Source organism: Seriola dumerili, unplaced genomic scaffold, assembly GCF_002260705.1.
Source record: "Seriola dumerili isolate Sdu_G_001 unplaced genomic scaffold, Sdu_1.0 BDQW01000331.1, whole genome shotgun sequence".
Classification (NCBI taxonomy): domain Eukaryota; kingdom Metazoa; phylum Chordata; class Actinopteri; order Carangiformes; family Carangidae; genus Seriola; species Seriola dumerili.
In genome coordinates, this window is record NW_019174586.1 from 8,750,159 (window position 1) to 8,767,403 (window position 17,245).

Below are 17,245 nucleotides of genomic sequence, written 5' to 3' on the forward strand. Positions count from 1 at the left end.
TTAAACCAGTGTAAGTGACAGTCTTGTTATAAATCTTACCTTCATGAAGGTTATAATGTTCAGTTTTTGTTGATTGAACTTTCTGATCGTTTGAGGCTTTGAGTTGTGCTGCTGTTGGAACTATATTGCGTAATACCAGGGGAGTTTTTTCTCAAAAACTGAACATTATAACCTTCTTGAAGGAAGGATTTATTGCAGGGCTGTATTACAATTGCATTAGTTTTAGCTAGAATTCTTTAATAAACCGACACCTGAGTTTTTATGAGTAAAATAAGTCAGAAGTGATGGAAAATCCTGTTTGTACAAGAGTTGAATTCACCAATATAATGAGACATATAATTTCCTGTCCTGTCCCTTAAATATAATGTTGATTCAACCATGACGATTCCTCTTGACATAATTTAGTTAAACAAGATAAAGAGTCTCTACCCATGCTAGGAGCTCTCAGGCACAGTGGAGCTTTAAGCTAAATGCTAAATAATGTGAAAATGCTAACATGCTGATAGTTCAACATCATAAAACAAAAATGTCTCATTGTGGCACAAAAGGAAAAAGTCAACAGGATAACCAAAGTCTTAAGTGGGTTTCATCCTCTGGGAACCCTGAATGTCTGTGCACAACTTCATGGCAGCTCATCCAACAGTTGCTGAGATGTTGGAACAAAAGGGGGAGGGGGGGAAGAAACACGCAATGTGAGTTACACAAAACAGTTTTTAATGGCAAGACAAAAAAGGAACTGACACTTTATCAGCCCCTGAGAATGTGTGGTTTAAATTATAAAAAGCAGTGATTAAAGCTGACAGAGACTGGTTTCATGGACATGGAGTAAGTTTACACTTCTGCCGACCGTTCTTCATGATCTCCCATCTCATGTCAGTGAATCCAGCACTGACTGTTCACACTCAATCTTCTCAAATGAGTGACAAGGACAACACATTTCAGCTCGTAGATGTGACATTAGTACTACTTACAAAGAGAGAGACATACATATGCTTACCTGCTTTGCAGCTTTTTAGTGGAAAATACAATAAATAGAGTTCAGAGTGTAATTATTAACTGTATTTCTTCAACAACTACTTTAGGTAGAATAGCTTATTTTTTCTTCATTAACACTGCTCTGCAAAGTTCATCACACATTGATCAGGATATTCTTTAACATAAAGTGAAGAGTTGATAAATAGATACCAAGATCTGTTTGCAAACCTTAGGCCTAACTGCTAAAAGAGCTTCTGTATATCATACTGCTGTACATACATTATGAGCATGTAATACCTCCGTTACTGCTAACTTTTCCTTAGATAATGTACACTGACACTTTCAACTGCTAAAGGAACGACGGCTTGGGCCTAAAACTCTAAAGTTTTTAATTTAATTCAAGCTGATCCAGATTCGGGAAAGCTTTCATCTAACTCTGCATTAATCTGACATGAGGGTCGCAGCTGTACTAATCAGTCCAGGTCCTCACAGTGAGGATGTTATCATCAGTACCACTCGAAGCAGGAAGCATTTACACTAAAGAGAGGTGAATGTAAAGCATGAGCTGGAGGAGAGTTTGTTTTTTTTGTTGACCTTGCACAGAATACATCCAGGTGACAGAGTGCTGCAGCGCAGGAAGTCCATTTGCATTAAGGCAGATAGATGTGTAAACAGTCCTGGCTTTGAACTGGTTGTATCTCTTGATGTGTATGTGCACGCACACACACACACACACGCACACATGCACGCACGCACACACACACGCACACACACACAGTGCAGGCCAGAGTGTGAGTGGCGCCCTGGGAGACAAACACTCGCTCCCTTGTGTTGGGCTGAACTCAAAGTCCGTGTACTCTGTGGACGTCCTCCTCCTCACCACCTTCCCTTCACTGCAGTTCTGAACGATTGTGAGGAAAAGCCCAGAGGCGTTGTGCATTCAAACCACTCATTCAGCATCTAACAACAAGCTAATAGCGCTTGAGGTGTTTTCTTTGCTCGAAGCCGTCTTACGGGCTGTACGGTGGGGGCTTCTCATCAGGATGGTTGTGAGGAGGGGAGTAGCGTGGAGGGACCATAGTGGGCCACAGGTGGCTGGCTCCAGACTGGGAGTCATCTGACAGGCCGGAGGAGTCAGGGAACATGAAGGAGCCCTGCAGGAAAGATGAGATGTTTGGTTTCAGAATAATAACTGAGTGAATCAATCAATCAGTTTATTTGTCTCCAAAGGGCAATTGGATAAACACACTGCAAAACACACAATTCTACTAATAAACCAAGAAATGTCTGTCTGTCTGCTTGACTTTAAACTTGGCGGGTGTGTTGCTGAGGACCCGAGGAGGTGCAGTGTTAACTCTGAAGTTTTTTGGATGAGTGGTTGTCCAGAAAATTGAAATACAGACAGACAGAGATCCCTCCACCAGAATTTTATGGAAGTTTCTCCATCTCCACACGGGCTCTCTGGATCTCAGAGTGACCATCAGGTTCTTGGTCACCTCTCTTACCAAGACCCTTCACCCTGGGTTGCTCAGTTTGGCTGGGCGGCCAGCTCTAGGAGTCCCGGTTGTTCCAGACGTCTTCCATTTAAGGATTATGGAGGTCACTGTGCTCTTGGGAACCTTCAATATGACAGAGTTGTTTTTGTAGCCTTCCTCAGATCTGTGCCTCGACACAATCCTGTCTCCGAGCTCTGCAGTTCCTTCCTCTTCATGGCTTGGTTTTTGCTCTGATACGCATTGTCAGCTGTGAGACTTAATATTAACAGGTGTGTGCCTTTCCGCATCATGTCCAATCAGCTGATTTTATCACAGGTGGACTCTAATCAAGGTGTAGAAACATCGCAAAGATGATCAAGAGAAATGGGAGGCACCTGAGCTGAATTTCGAGTGCTGTAGCAAAGTCTGAATACGTTTGTCGATGTGATATTTCGGTTTTTCCTTCTAAATAATTTGGAAAAAATTCAAAAATTCTGTTTTCAATTTGTCATTATGGGGTATGAAGTGTGGACTGATGAGTGACGAAATGATTTTGAAATTCAGTATAAGGCTGCAACATAACAAAATGTGTTATTATTATTGCTGCGTATCGCACTCACAGTTCATATCATAGCGCCACAGTATCATCACTTCATCTTTGAGTCCAAGTGAATTTCCTCAAAGCGGTCGAGAGATATCACATTCAGGAGGCCAAAAATATGTTTTGTGCGGTCACAGTGACCTCGTCCTGGAAAAGTATCCACCACATCCTCTGTTTGAGGAAGAAAAACAAGGAGAGGTGGGAGAGGGAGACTCCCACATCTCAGCGGCTCAGCAGCTTCCACCATTAACAGCTGTATGCCACAGGGCTGCACGGTGGTCCTCCAGAGAGATAAACAAACCCTTGCCCATACTTGGGCCACATGCTTGTGTTTCTTCTGGCCCAGTATAAGGGGGAATCTGGCCCATACACAGCATGACTGTCAGATGCTACTTCCACATCTGCAATAAGAGCCGGATGAAAGTATGTGGGCAGAATCAAGCCAAGGAATGGGGCATATGTTGGGTATCTGGGCCAGTGGTTAGCACCTCACCGACAGACCTCAGGAAACCAGCTGGGTAAGAGCCCATTTCCCTGTTTGACAGTGACAGAAGAATACTAACAGATAACAGAAGATGTAAGGACTGACCACTGACTCCTTTATTAAAACACTACACTAATTCTGGGTTAAAACTGACATTATAATCCTAATATTGCCTGATTAATTTCACATTTTTGGATGAAAGCCGTCATCTGAGCTGGACGTCACTGATAAAACAAATGCCAATAATAAATGAATACTTGTTTTGATGCAGAACAAATTCTCAGTCTATGCACATCACGCAGCACTGTACCTGCAGGTCGTAGGCAGTGTATGGCGGCAGGCAGGGGGCAGTGTTGTAATAGGAGTTGAGAGAAGTGGTGGGTGGAGGAGGCTCTGAGGGGACGGGGGCTGTGATGGCCTCTGGTTCAGATGAACTCTCCGATGCAGGAGAGGGAGTCTGACAAAGAAGTATTATTTAGTATCTATCAACACACACACATAGAGCTGTGTGAATCACTTATACATCAGCTAATACTGACAAATGCATCGTTACATTTCTTAAACATAAAATAGCATCGGGCTAATTTTCACACATTTGACAAAATTTAAGCCGAGCCATCCGGTGGTGTTTATTGGTGAATATAAGTATCATTCACTTGACGTACCATGTCCTTGAAGCCTCCCAGCACTGCAGCCGTAATGATGCCCAGGAAGAGGGCCACAATGTTGAGGATGGTAGCGGACCACAGCAGGTGATAGAGGTGCACCACGTCCTGGCAGCTCCTCACATCAGTGTATTCATGGTAGCCTCCAATCACCTCTACACGGCTAGCCCAGTGGGTGGGACAGAGAGGGAAACAGCCTACGGTCAAGCCACAAACGTCACTGACAAGTTTGTTTTTTTTTAAATGCAGGTACATCAACCACCATAACAGGCTCTGAGCGTTTGGTAATGAAAGTGAAAAGGCAAAAGACAGGATTTGATATATGGTTGTAAAAGTTCAGATGGTTTCAGTCTAAGTCTGAGAGGAGAAGCTACTGAGAAGATGCTGCTACAGGCTGGGAAACACGGATGACAACATGGATGAATGTTTGGTCAGACTCAAACAGGACATGCAGAGGAAATGGCACCCTATGAACACATTTCTATTGTGGGTTATATTAAAAAACACTTTTAAAAAAATATAGAGTTGATCATGAATGGCTATTATGGGTCTAGAAAAAAGGGACCTACTTCCAAATCATGGATGATTTCCTAAACTTTTTCAAAACATCTTTATTCTGAAGTCCCATAAGAGGATGTTCTCTGAAACAAAGGTTAAAAGAAAAGAAACATTCTTGTTCTAATACGTTCAACACTGCAATGAAAGAAAAATCTCCCACAAAAATGGCACAGCAGTACACATCAAAAATCCAAACGATCAAAGCAACACAGCCAAAGCAAGTAGCCACTGATTCAGAAGCTTCGTCAGGTGCTCGAACACTCAGCATACTCACTTCCCGCAGTTGTAGAGGTCGCAGCAGTAACAGGTGTTGCTCTTCACGCGCAGGTTACAGGACGAGCGCGACATTGTCTGACACGGCACCTGAAGGTCAAAAATGAGTTTACAGTCCCTTCACTTTGGGTCTGCTGCTGGCTAAGCACCTGAACAACGTCCTGGCTAAAACTACTAATGAGTAAACACAAGGTACAGGTCGGAGATATACGCTGAGGAGGAAATGTTCTTATTTCTGTGAACTTGAAGAGAAAAAAATGTGTTTCTTACATCACGGTCAGATGCTGTCTCGCTGGAGTGATACTCACAACGGCCGGCATACAGAGGCCTGAGGTCCTGCAGTGCGATAGACATCAATTTTATATATATTTCTGACATGTGAATTTTCTTTTTTTTCTATGCTTCCTATTTCTTTTGAAGCACTCACGAGAGGTCAGAGGTCAGGTCATCCAAGTTTTATGGTTTATTGTTATATATAAAATCTTCCACTTCTTTCAAAAAATACAGTTTGGAAATATTCAACTACATTTCCTTGTCCCCACATGCTACACATTTTACAGTCAACATTTTACAAGCATTTTCTAATTTCACTCTGCAATGAGTTCAACTTCTTCACAATTTAACTACTTAATCACATTTCCCTGCTTTTCTAGAAACATGAAAGAAAGCTTCATTTTAATAAAAGTAAGTAAAAGTTGCTACAAATCTTGAAAAGTTTCGTTCCACCAGTGGGTTATCTTTGCAGAGTTCAAAATGCTCCAATAATAAGTACCTATATTTTCTCCAAAGACATTTTAACGCTCGCAAAACAGTGCAAAGTTTTCTCTTATAGTTGGTACATTAGCAAACTCAGTCACTAACTTAAGTGTTTATTGTTTATGATGTCACAGTGACGTTGACCTTTGACCATTTGGATATAAAATGTCATCACTTCATCATTTTTATCCTATTAGACATTTGTGTTAAATTGTGTCAAAATTAGTGAGTTATGGCCAAAAACATGTTTTCTGAGATCACCTTAAACTTTGACCTTTAATCACCAAATTCTAATTAGTTCGTCCTCGAGTCCAAGTGAATGTTTGTACCACATTTGAAGAAATTGCCTCGAGGCGTTACTGAGATATAGCGTTCATGAGAATGGGAAACACAACGCCTCCAGCCATCATTCGCTATAAATCTGAGAATCTGAATGACTGTTAATGTGGATATTAAGATGGTTAATTCTGTATTCATGAACATGGGTCATTAAATTTCAATTGTTGGGATGAGAAAGTTTAACAACGTGTCCTTTAAAACCCACAACCAACTTCTTTTCCTCTTTCTCTTTCATTCAACAGTCTGTCTCTGTGGAGTGCAAAAAACTGTTTGGGAGGAAAATTTCCATTTTCCATTTCACCGACACAACGGGCAAATAAAAAAAACCTGCTAATGGTGCTGATCTCCCTTTTCACCCAGCCCTAACTTATTTTGGTATAATTGTTTTAAGAGTGCATTAGCGGTTATTTATTCTTTTATGTACTTTGCGTCATGGAGAATAATCTCTACCACAAAATATGTCTGTCTCTGTGAGAAGGGTGTGGCGGCTGCTATAGGCTGCCATATGTGAGCATTGCCCTTGCAGATGGGAATACAGTTTACTATATTTGTAATGCAGACGGAGTATATTAAGCTATAATGGAAATAGCATTGATTAATAAGCTTCTAATAAATGGGAGCATAAGTGTTACCCTTATCCATAATTTATGAGTTTAGTTTAATAAGTAGAAGCTTCATTGATACTTACAATGTGCCTTGCAGCAAATACTCCATCAACAATAGCACAGCAGAAGGCAGCCACCACTCCGAAACTGATGAAGACAATAGATGCCACTAACTGTGAAAGAAAACAGAGGAGCATCAGCTTCATCACTCTTCATCATGATGTAATGATTTTATTATTGTAGGAGACTAGAAACTAAATGTAAACATGCACTATTTTATGAGTATTTTTTTACTGCTCTCTCACACCACTGTACTGGGTTACATCTGCAACACTAATGTGTATTATATGAATGGGACGAGGGCGGGGGTGTGGAGGGGGAGGGGGGGGTTGTGGGCCGGGTTAAAGGACAACAGTGACAGAGCGCGGTGGTTGTCACCTACAGTGGCTTCACCGCGGCCCGTGGCTGGCACGGTGCCCGGCTCTTTATAGGCACTGCAACCCCTTAATTCTCCTCCTTTAACTCCTCAATGAGAATCAGCATGTATTCAGTTACACATCACCCCACCCAGTCTGCAGCTACCCCAGCTCACAGGGGTGAGGCAGTGCAACAGATTCATCACTGAGCTACGGCTTTGCCAAGACTTCTGCGATCACGGTCCAGCTGGTAACATGAAAACAACCCGACCCTGGGGGTTCTCAGCAACACATGTTAAAGGTTTGACGGACATGCCAACTGTTAGTTGGGCTGGTCGATGGGGGTCGTCCATCAACAGTATCTTCTGCCACACTAAGAACAGTTTTAGTTATTTCAATTGAAAGATTTCTGTATTTCTGTCGGCTGTCCTGTTACTGGTCTGAAGTGGAAACACTTGATAAATCAGGATTTATCAACAGTTGAATTTAAGTCTGTTGTGGGGCTGCTGTCTTGGATATTTGACGTTATAGAGAAATTCTTAGGGTTTGAAACCATGTTTTCAGGGGCTTTAAACATCAAGATGTTCAAACATGACAGTGATAAACACTTAATGACCAGCAAAGTCATACGTCGCATGAAAAAAAAAAAACAATTTAGTGTGGCGTTCAGCAGTAAAGACTTGATAAAAACAGCACCTACGAGTGTCAGAAATATGTCTTCATCAGTGCACACTTTGATTGCTGGTCATGAAAAGGTGGAAATGGAAGCTCTCCTTGCAGTTTGCTGCTGATTTCTGCTGATAGGATTATCGCTTGAATCACAATAACGTTTCATGTCAATTATGATTCAGCTACTTTCATCCACTTCCAAGTATAACAATGTGCAAATTCTTCTTCTCGCTAAAAAATTGGGTTGCAACTAACAATCTTTGACAATATGAATGCATCTGCTGATTATTACCTCTGCCAAGGAGGTTATGTTTTCCCCAGTGTTTATTTGTCAGCAGGATTACACAAAATGTAGTGAACTGATTTGCACCAAACCTGGTGGAGGGATGGGGCATGAGCCAGGGAAGAGCCCATTAAATGTTGGTGCGGATGCATCTGCAGGGGCAGATCCAGGAATTTCTTTTCCCCTTAACATTGCGAGATAGGACATTTGTTGGTCAGTTTCTCAGGAAATAATGTATGGATCTTGATGTAAAACAACTAATTTAAATATATTGATGTATATTATCATATATATGGATGTAAACTGTTTACATCCATGTCTGTGCAGACATATATATGTGGTGAAGACTTTAATAAAAAGCTATTTAAGTGTATTTTATCATAACTAGCATATGAATTCTTGAGTTATGGCAAAATTGTGTTGGTCAGAGTGACCTCACACTTTATGTGTCATAGTGATCTTTGACCTTTGACCACCAGATATCACATTCATGAATGGGTATGTGGACAAGCCAAAAACAAAAACCTCTGGTCACGGTGTCGAGGCATAAAAACATCCATCACATTTTCATAGAGATCATTTGGACCAACAGTCCAAGATCTAAATACAGTTGTCTGCAAAAGATTGGGCATCCCTGGGTAAATGAATCCCTGGGCATAGAGTTTCAAAAGTACTACACAATGACATAATTACTCTAATATTTTTCTGCTTATGAGATCATGAAACAAACAGACACTGAGCATTTGTATTTGAAGAAAGACTATTTACATCAACAAAATGTGGAATTCACAAAACCTGTACATATTCACATTTAAGTGGTTGGAAGCAGTTACTAATTGATTCTCCAAATGGTTGAAGGCTGAATTAATTTTCTATTGATCAACTTATCATTTCAGCTCTCCTGAAAATGCAATGATACAAAAATCATGTGCCTCTATTACCCCAAACCACAAATAATAACAACAACACGTTCACATTTTATGGGAAACAACAAACCAGAGGTCGTCTGGTGTAACGTGCCATAGCTCACTCACTTGTGTCACACATACACCAACTGCAACTCCAGGCATCCCAACTCTGCTCCATTATGGGAAAAGGTGTCACGATACAAACTCATACTTCATTTCAGCCCCGACAGTCCCTGCCCAGCACCTCCCACCTGCTCCTCTCATCTGCAGTTTCCTTCTCGACATTCCAGTGTGGACATCCGCCCTCTTCCACTTACACCCTATTTCTATTTCTGGCTGCATCTCCCCTCAAGCCCAGGATACTTGCTCTGATACACAACGTAAACCTCCTGAGGCTTAGCGGGACTCGCAGTCTGGGTCAGTTCTGCTGCTCACATTTTCACTTTAACAACATAATCAAGCTGGAGGATGTTGAAAGGTAATTGGGACTCATGCACAGTTTAATAACAGTGTTCTGTGACTGTAGAGACAAGGAGACACCGAGCACTGAAAGTGATCTCAATGCACAGCGGTAATATAAATCCTCTTACCATCTGCCTCTTGTTCTCTATCAAATGAGCACCGATAATTCCCAGAAAAGAGCCAAAGCCCAGCTGAGGAGAGAGAAAATAGCTGTTAGGGCATTTATCTAATTTGACTGTAGAGCTTTGATTTCATAGTGCAGTTAGATAAATCAAAGATTCAAGTGTTTCTCTCGTGCTCTGGGGAAGCATTCAGCATCTTTACAATATTATTAACTATTCACTTTTATAGGAGAGTAAAATACATTGAAGATTAATTTAATGTGATTTGAGTTTGTTGTCAGTTTCTCTCAATCTTATGCAGCATTTTAATATTATTTCTTTCTATAATAATATAATATAATAATCTGAACTATTAATGTGATGAATTTAAGGTTAAAGTTGTGAGAGGCATCTTTACATTGGCTGCTTTCTCTGCAGCTCTTTATGTGAGGCAGAATGTTAAAAGCTGAGTACTGTGAAGAAACAAATTTATGGACTGAGAGATGCTTTGCCTCACTCAGCCTCTAATGACAGTGATGCTGAATAATGAATGTGGGGAAAATTCACCCCTCGGAGACCTTCAGTAATTATGTTCATCAGAGTCCAGGAGCGGGAAGAGCTCACTGGAAACACTCACACTTCACTCACACGTCACTTATAATGAAATCTGACAGGGAGCAGGCCTGCTGCTGCTGCTAACTGTAGGTGTGAATGTGCACTCACAATGACTCCTGGGTAGTAGCCGCCCACTGTGATGTTCTGCGTCCTGGTAGTTGCTGCCAGGCCAAAGATGAGGATGAGCACAGATACGATGAGCAGCATCACCGTCACTATTATGGATTTCCTCTTCCTCCTCTTAAAGGAACCTACAAGAGAGCAGATTAGAGAACATTACAGCGAGTATCACGCGGTGACATGGGCGGTAAAGTGATGTAAGACTAGAAGATGAGCCTACAACTACAGTCCAGACCATAACTATTTAGACAAATCGGGCTCTGCGCTTCTGCACGTTCAATATTAAATAAAATAATGGATATTAGATCAAAGTGCCAAGTCTGATCTTTAATTTGAGGAGCTCTGAATCAATATTGAAGGGACTGTGTGGAAGATAAAGCCCTTTTAACACATAATGCCGAACTGCAACAGTTCATAAGTAATTGGAGACTTGGCTTCTAAATGTGCAGCTGTGTGTCGTTTCCACGTTCGTTCATACACACAAAAAGCTCACACAAGTCTCAGAGTTGACTGAGAGTTGCCATTCAGATAGAAGTGGAGTTGTCTCTCAATATGAGGAGAGAAGATCTGATCATACAAGTGAAGAAGATAATATCAGTACCTATATCAGAGGTACGTGGTTTGCCAAAATCAGGCCTGGGAGAGCGAGGAGCACAAGACTTATGGATGAGCAGAAAATCATCGCCATGGTGATGAAAAATCCCTCTATGACAGCAGGTCAAAAATTGGTGTAGGCGCCGGCGGACATGTTTCTCTTTCAACAATCAAGAGAGGACTTCATGACCAGCATGGCAAAGGATTCAAAAACAGAGGCCGGTGCAGTTCACAAAAACACACAAAAACAAGTAGAGGAACAAAGATCTATGGGGAGATTAAACAAAAATCAACCACTATTAAAATGATGGAAAGAGATATGGCTGCCAATGGAGCTGGTACACTGGCATTTATTGATGATTTCACTGCTGACGGAGGCAACAGGATGAATGCAGAGGAATACAGGCGCACTCTGCTCAGATTCAGCCTCACGCATCAAAACTCATTGGAGTATCCTCAACATACGGCTAAAGCGACCAAAGAGCTGTTCAGGGTGAAGAGGTGGAATAACCTGGACTGGCCGAGTCAACCACCTGATCTCAGTCTGACTGAGATGCACTCCACCTGGTGAAGACCAGACTAAAGGGCGGAGACCACTCAGCGAGCAAGAGCTGAAAGAGGTTGCAGTGAAGACCGGGGAGAGCATCAGGGAGTCACATGCTGCAAAGGACTTCACACAAAATATCAAACATGGTGATTTTGTTTTGACTTCATGTGTATCTGACCTTTAAACATTGGATACTATGTGCTAAAAAGGTTATACATCACATATAGTTCTTTCTATGTTGATTTAAAGCTGCTTAAACTAAAGCTGAAACTCGGCACTTTATTGTAGCAACCATTACTTTATTACTAAGTGCTGAAGCTCAGAGCCTGAAGAACTAAGACTGTGTAACCGGCTGTACTGTGGGATTCACCACAAGCTGTGATGTAACATGGGAAGTAGTTAAAGACTAATGATGGGACTGGAGTCTCTCTGGCTCTGTTCCTTTGGCCATCAGTGGCTTCATCTAAGAGTAAGGTATCAAAAGGGGAAATAACGTCCACGATCACAGCACCGCTCAAAACAAAGAGTCACATTTCTTGAGTATTTCTTATGACTAGATTGTTCTAAAAATGACAAATAGCTTATCATGTTTCTCATGATGGAAGAAAATCCTGGCTTCTCTTGTTTCAGTAAACAAAATAAAACTAATTTTTATTTTCTTCTTAAATCACACAGTTTGGTAACATGAGAAAACCCTAAAGGTCTATTTGAGTCTATAATTTACTGCCATTTCCAATGAAAATGTTTGTTTTTTTTTACCTGGAAGCATGTGAAAGAAGCAGATTTAACAGTAAAAAAATAATCATCTCTGAGCTTTAAAACACTGATCATATAATCACAATGCCCCTCATACCCAGTCAGCTTTCTGCTGTCATATCTACTATGTGCATATGTCCCACCATGATCTCCATGCCTGTATGCTCCTATAATTAGTAGTATGTCATCAGTAATTCTAACAAGAAATTAAAAAATTAGTTTTACCTCATTAATGCGCAAATTTACGCAGCAAGGCGTATTATTATTGTTGAGTTATTGTGTTCACAAGTCAGTTTCATCCTAATTAGGCCAATTAAGTCATTAATTAGCAAAGATCTTTCATACCAACATGTTTGTCTTTGCTACATATCTGGTATCAACGTGAACTTGTTAGCTCAAGTGTAAAGGACTCACAGCAATTTCTCGGGAATCAGTGTTCTCTCATTAATATGCAAATGTATGCAGCGAGGCACACCAAAGTCTAATCAGCTGACTTCCTCCATCTGGTGTACCTGTGGTGTAAGCATGACGCTTCTGCTGTGTGTTGTTCTGTTCAGAAGAACAACAGAGAGCTTTGCAATTCAGAAGTCAGATAACCTAAAAATGTTAAAAAAAATACCATAAATAATTTAATAAGACAACCATGAACTAAAAATAAAATGTACCTTGAAGAGCCAAAGGTTTACCATGTAAGAGTCGAGTAGCCTCTGGGATTGTGCTTCTTTTAAACTGCTCAGATTTAAAACAGATTTGTCTGAATCTCCTCTCAGAGGTCATTCATCTCCTCAAAGAGAGGAGCTGCTGCATGAGAGTCATCTCTAACAATATTCAGGGCCTTCTGCTGACGTCAAACTTTAAAAATTGAAGAGAGAGGCTGGCGGGAGTGGCCAGTAATTTTAGATGCAGTGTTAACTATTTTCTCTGTTGTTCCAGCAGTAGTCACTCCACTAAACCAAACTGTGATATAGAAAGTTTCACCTGCTTCTGATTGTGTGACAGAAAAGATCTCATCATAGAATGACAGATCACCTCTATGTTCTCTTTTATCAATCTGTGGGATACGTGGAGTTGGAAGCCACAGACAGACAGACTTCATTGCTGCTGACTACTGATGCTCCAACCTGGAGATCAATAAGAAACTGTCAGATAACTCAGGAGCAAAGTACTTCAGTGTCTGTCACTACACTGAGAGGATAAAACATATGGTCTCAGTCAGATTTCGTCACCACAGTGTTCACACAATGAACAACAAAGCCTGTAAGATTAATCATCTAGAAACATATGTACAATCTTACAGAGCTGGGAGTTAAATTACAACAATAATAATGTGATGAGGCTACATTTCCTCTGGGGTTGGGTTAATTTTAATACTGAAATGCAGTTTTCTTTTTTCCTGATCTCAAATGCTATATTACAGTTAAATGGAACAATGAATGATGATGGTTTGCATCAGTGAAATGAATCATGAGTGCCTCTGTTTTCATATCACATTCTTGCAGTTTTAATCTCACAGACCTCATCTTTACTAGATTAGGTCAAATATCATATGGAAATGCCAGTCATTTTCTATTTAATATATCATATGATCCTCAGTAGAGGTTTTAAGTAAAACATTCTTAATTCATTGGATTTTATCGTTATCTCCCGGCTCTACCTTGTAGGAATTTTGCAGGAAACGGGATTTGTAACTCAGAATCATGCATGGCTAGATTGTTTATTATGTGACTTCCTTTGAAAACATTACTACTGTAGGAGTCGGAAGTATACAGTCAAGTATAGGGACTGTTATTTGACTACTGCTCACGTAGAAGTCTGTTTAACATTACTCACAGTATTACTCCCTGTAACAGAGTTACATATGGCCAGGGTCACATAATCACTTAAGTATGATTACACCACTAACCACTCCCTCTCTAGTTGAATGATGCTCTGAAAACAGGGTTTCCGCAGGGTTCACTAAGTTCAATTCAATACGTTTTAAGACCTTTAAGAAATGTAATACCTGTTTCACAGCCAAAGAATAAAAGATATAAATAAAAACCAATACAGGTGATAAGGCCTTGCATTATTTAAGTGCATGAATTTACTGGCATGTCTGTCATATTTCAGTCAGTACTTCCCAGCTGTATATAACAATAATTCCCATTAAATCTGACCTGGACCTGGATAAGCAATAGAAAATCGATGAATAAAAGAATGGATGGATTACCAACTTGAAAAACAACTAATTTACATATGAATTTTACATAAATTCAGTGGTCTGTGGCAATATTATTCAGGGATTTCAAGCTAGTTTTTGCTAAAATCGCACACAAAAACATTTTGTAACTAATGTTACCGCCTATAATGAACTAGAAAACCTGTTTAAGTCATTTGTGAGTGCAATTTCAGACATTTGAATACCTCCTACAGCCTTTAATGTTTGAGAAAACTAAAATCAGTGCTTTTTTTTTTAAAAGCCTTTTCAATGCCTGAAGAGGTGACCACTTAGCTTTCTCAAACACTGCCTTACAACAAATAAGAGGTGTAGAGGTCTGGGGCAAACTAACATGGATGATCCCACTATTTGTGCCACAATAGCAAAGCTGTAGACTATGATCTTCCAGAGATAGTTGAGTTCAACAATCTACTACTATCTAGTGAAAATGACATGTTTTAGGTTACACTAATATGTACAAAAAATATTCTCCATCACATGAATGGACCATTTTTACTCCTTTAATTTTTATGGTATCAGCCGAGCATCCTGCCAGAAAATCTGTGTCAGCCAGTTACCAGAGCCAAACATCCAGGCTGCTGTGGTTACTCAACGTCGCCGCACCTGCAGTGACGCGCTGCGGCCTGGGCCAGAAAAAAACACGGTCTGGTGATGCAACGAGTGTTTTGTCTGCTTTTGTGAGGAGGAAAGGGGCTGCTCGTGTTTTCAACCAACATAAATAAGATACGTGAACGGCCAAAATATTAACCTTAGTGTGTATTAGCTATTCAAAGAAGCTTTCGGTGCTCGATAAACCCCTTGCAGTGTAGTAAAATGAGTATATTATTCAATTGATAAAAGCTGCTGCAGACACGGCGTTGACCTTGCACACACCTACCCATGCTTGTTTCTGAGAGAGTCAGTCCGCTCGATTGAAGGCTCTGAGCTGGAGGCATGCTGGCTTCAGGATGTTTAACGTAGTCCACCGGACGATCCTCTTGCAAATAAAAAAAAAAACAGTCACGACTAAATGTTATACGCTATATATTTGGAAGCTAAATGTTTACAATCAGGAGCTAATGCAGACGGTGCGTTCGTTTGCTGAGGCATTCTTTGACAGCAGCCCTCCGTCCCCGCTGAACCCGAGTCCGTCTCATTCACATCCCCGCGGCTGTTGACACGTTTCTCTGTGTCCGTCCTCACGATGTGTCGGTGTCGGACAGTTGGTCGCTGCTGCTGCTGGCTGTTTGTGCGCATGTCACAAACACACTCAAAAACCCGTTACTTTACGTTACTCGTTTTAAAGCAGTGTAACGATACTACGATACTCAGCTAATTATCAATTTCTCCCCGATGTACGTGAACGTTTCACCAATAGGTTCGTTACTTTCCGTTACAAACCTCGTAACGGTCGTTTTTGTTCACCTGCACCTACATTTACAGATCAGATGATGAACCGTCAATGTAGTTTTATTCACCCAATACTATCGTCTCCGTCGATAAAATTCAAAATACGTGTATGAATTCACCAAGAGACAAACCTTCCGCCATTTTTAGGATAATTGGCTAGTGTCGTAACTTTAACGGTTAACCTTCCAGGTTTACGTTACAAGATGAATGACTACAAGCTTCAAAAAGAAAAATGGGTTTGGGATTTTAAACAAATCCTGTAAATTTTCACTTTGTATTTATTTTATAGCAAATACAAGTAATGTTAGAAAAAATAAAATAAAAAACACGTCCCTGGTATAGGAAAGTAACGGTAATCTGTAACGGGTCCCTGGTCACCAGAAAGCTGGGACGAAAGCTTTGAGTGACAGCCTGCCTTACATCACATGGAGTCAGTTAAATCAGTTTTGATCTGTTTAATGTGTTTTATCCTGCTGTCTGTGTTTGTTACATAGATCTGGAGCTACTTATCCTGGTTTTACTCAGCTGCACTGGTTGAGGAGAAAGTAAAAGTTGTGAGCATCGAGCGCCGCCAACCGCCAACAGTACAACGGTGCGTTCACGAGCTACCGGGCATTCAGGGAGCAGCATATACATGATTCAACAAGATGACATATGCTGCCTTCAAGTACGAGACGTCAGGTTTGAAATCCTAAATACGACTTTTTATATAAAATTCTCCCTGTCCCAAAAAATAGGAACTCGTGCGATTTGTTTGGTTGCTGATATTGTACTATATATGTTTGCGGCCTTCACTTCACTTTATAATTATTATAACACGAAAAAATCCAAGGCAAAAATGAGGGTGAAAAATTCACAGCAACCACAAAATTCAAAGTGTTAAAATAAGCATACAATACATAAATAGTTATTATTGCTATTAGTTTACAACACAGGTCATGGGTATATTATGTCTCTTACTTACCTTGTAATTTAATTGCACTTGCATAGTTTCTATTTTAATTTCTATTTTAATTTTCATATTTCAATGATTTCTTTCTCTCTCTATTTATCTGTAATTATTTATGTCCTGTGCTCCTGCAACACCCAAATTTCTCCTCTGAGGATCAACCAAGATGTGTCTTAATCTCATTTAGCCACTAATATGTTGCCTAAATTATCATTTTTTAATATTTTTTTCTTTATATGTATGTGTGTGTATATATATGTTTTCTGTGAATTTTCCATCTTTGAAATAATTTAGACCTTTAAGTAGGGTACTTAAGTTATGCTTATAATAATAATAATTATATATCTTATATTTAATTAATTATATGATGTAATTCATTAAAAATACTGAATTTAGTTAACGGAATGAATAAATAAATACACAGAAAAAACATTCTGCAGGCTTTCTGAGGGGTGGTTGCAATTACAGTGTAAAACATGGGCACACC

The 17,245-nt window shown here is 40.2% G+C and overlaps 1 protein-coding gene across 2 annotated transcripts; it reads right to left on the reverse strand.

Annotated features, from left to right (window-relative positions):
• Positions 1-725: 725 nt before the first annotated feature.
• Positions 726-15,563, reverse strand: tmem255a (transmembrane protein 255A). Of its 2 annotated transcripts, XM_022760242.1 has the most exons (10): positions 15,298-15,563; positions 10,294-10,436; positions 9,598-9,660; positions 6,815-6,904; positions 5,302-5,367; positions 5,033-5,121; positions 4,770-4,841; positions 4,201-4,363; positions 3,846-3,992; positions 726-2,129 (listed from the first exon to the last, which is right to left on the reverse strand). In XM_022760242.1, the coding sequence occupies exons 1-10, from the start codon at positions 15,353-15,355 to the stop codon at positions 1,986-1,988; spliced, it is 1,035 nt and encodes a 344-aa protein (XP_022615963.1). In that variant the 5' UTR covers positions 15,356-15,563; the 3' UTR covers positions 726-1,985. The 2 variants fall into 2 exon arrangements, with proteins under 2 accessions (XP_022615963.1, XP_022615964.1); XM_022760243.1 differs by lacking the exon at positions 4,770-4,841.
• Between the last annotated feature and the right edge of the window lie 1,682 nt (positions 15,564-17,245).

Excerpts from the sequence above, each read along its gene's own strand:
- tmem255a (XM_022760242.1), bottom strand. The coding sequence starts at position 15,355 with ATGCCTCCAGCTCAGAGCCTTCAATCGAGCGGACTGACTCTCTCAGAA. Across the intron at positions 9,661-10,293 it reads GCTACTACCCAGGAGTCATT|CTGGGCTTTGGCTCTTTTCT; the intron begins GTGAGTGCACAT and ends CTCTCTCCTCAG. Across the intron at positions 2,130-3,845 it reads ACACTGCCTACGACCTGCAG|GGCTCCTTCATGTTCCCTGA; the intron begins GTACAGTGCTGC and ends TCTTTCCTGCAG.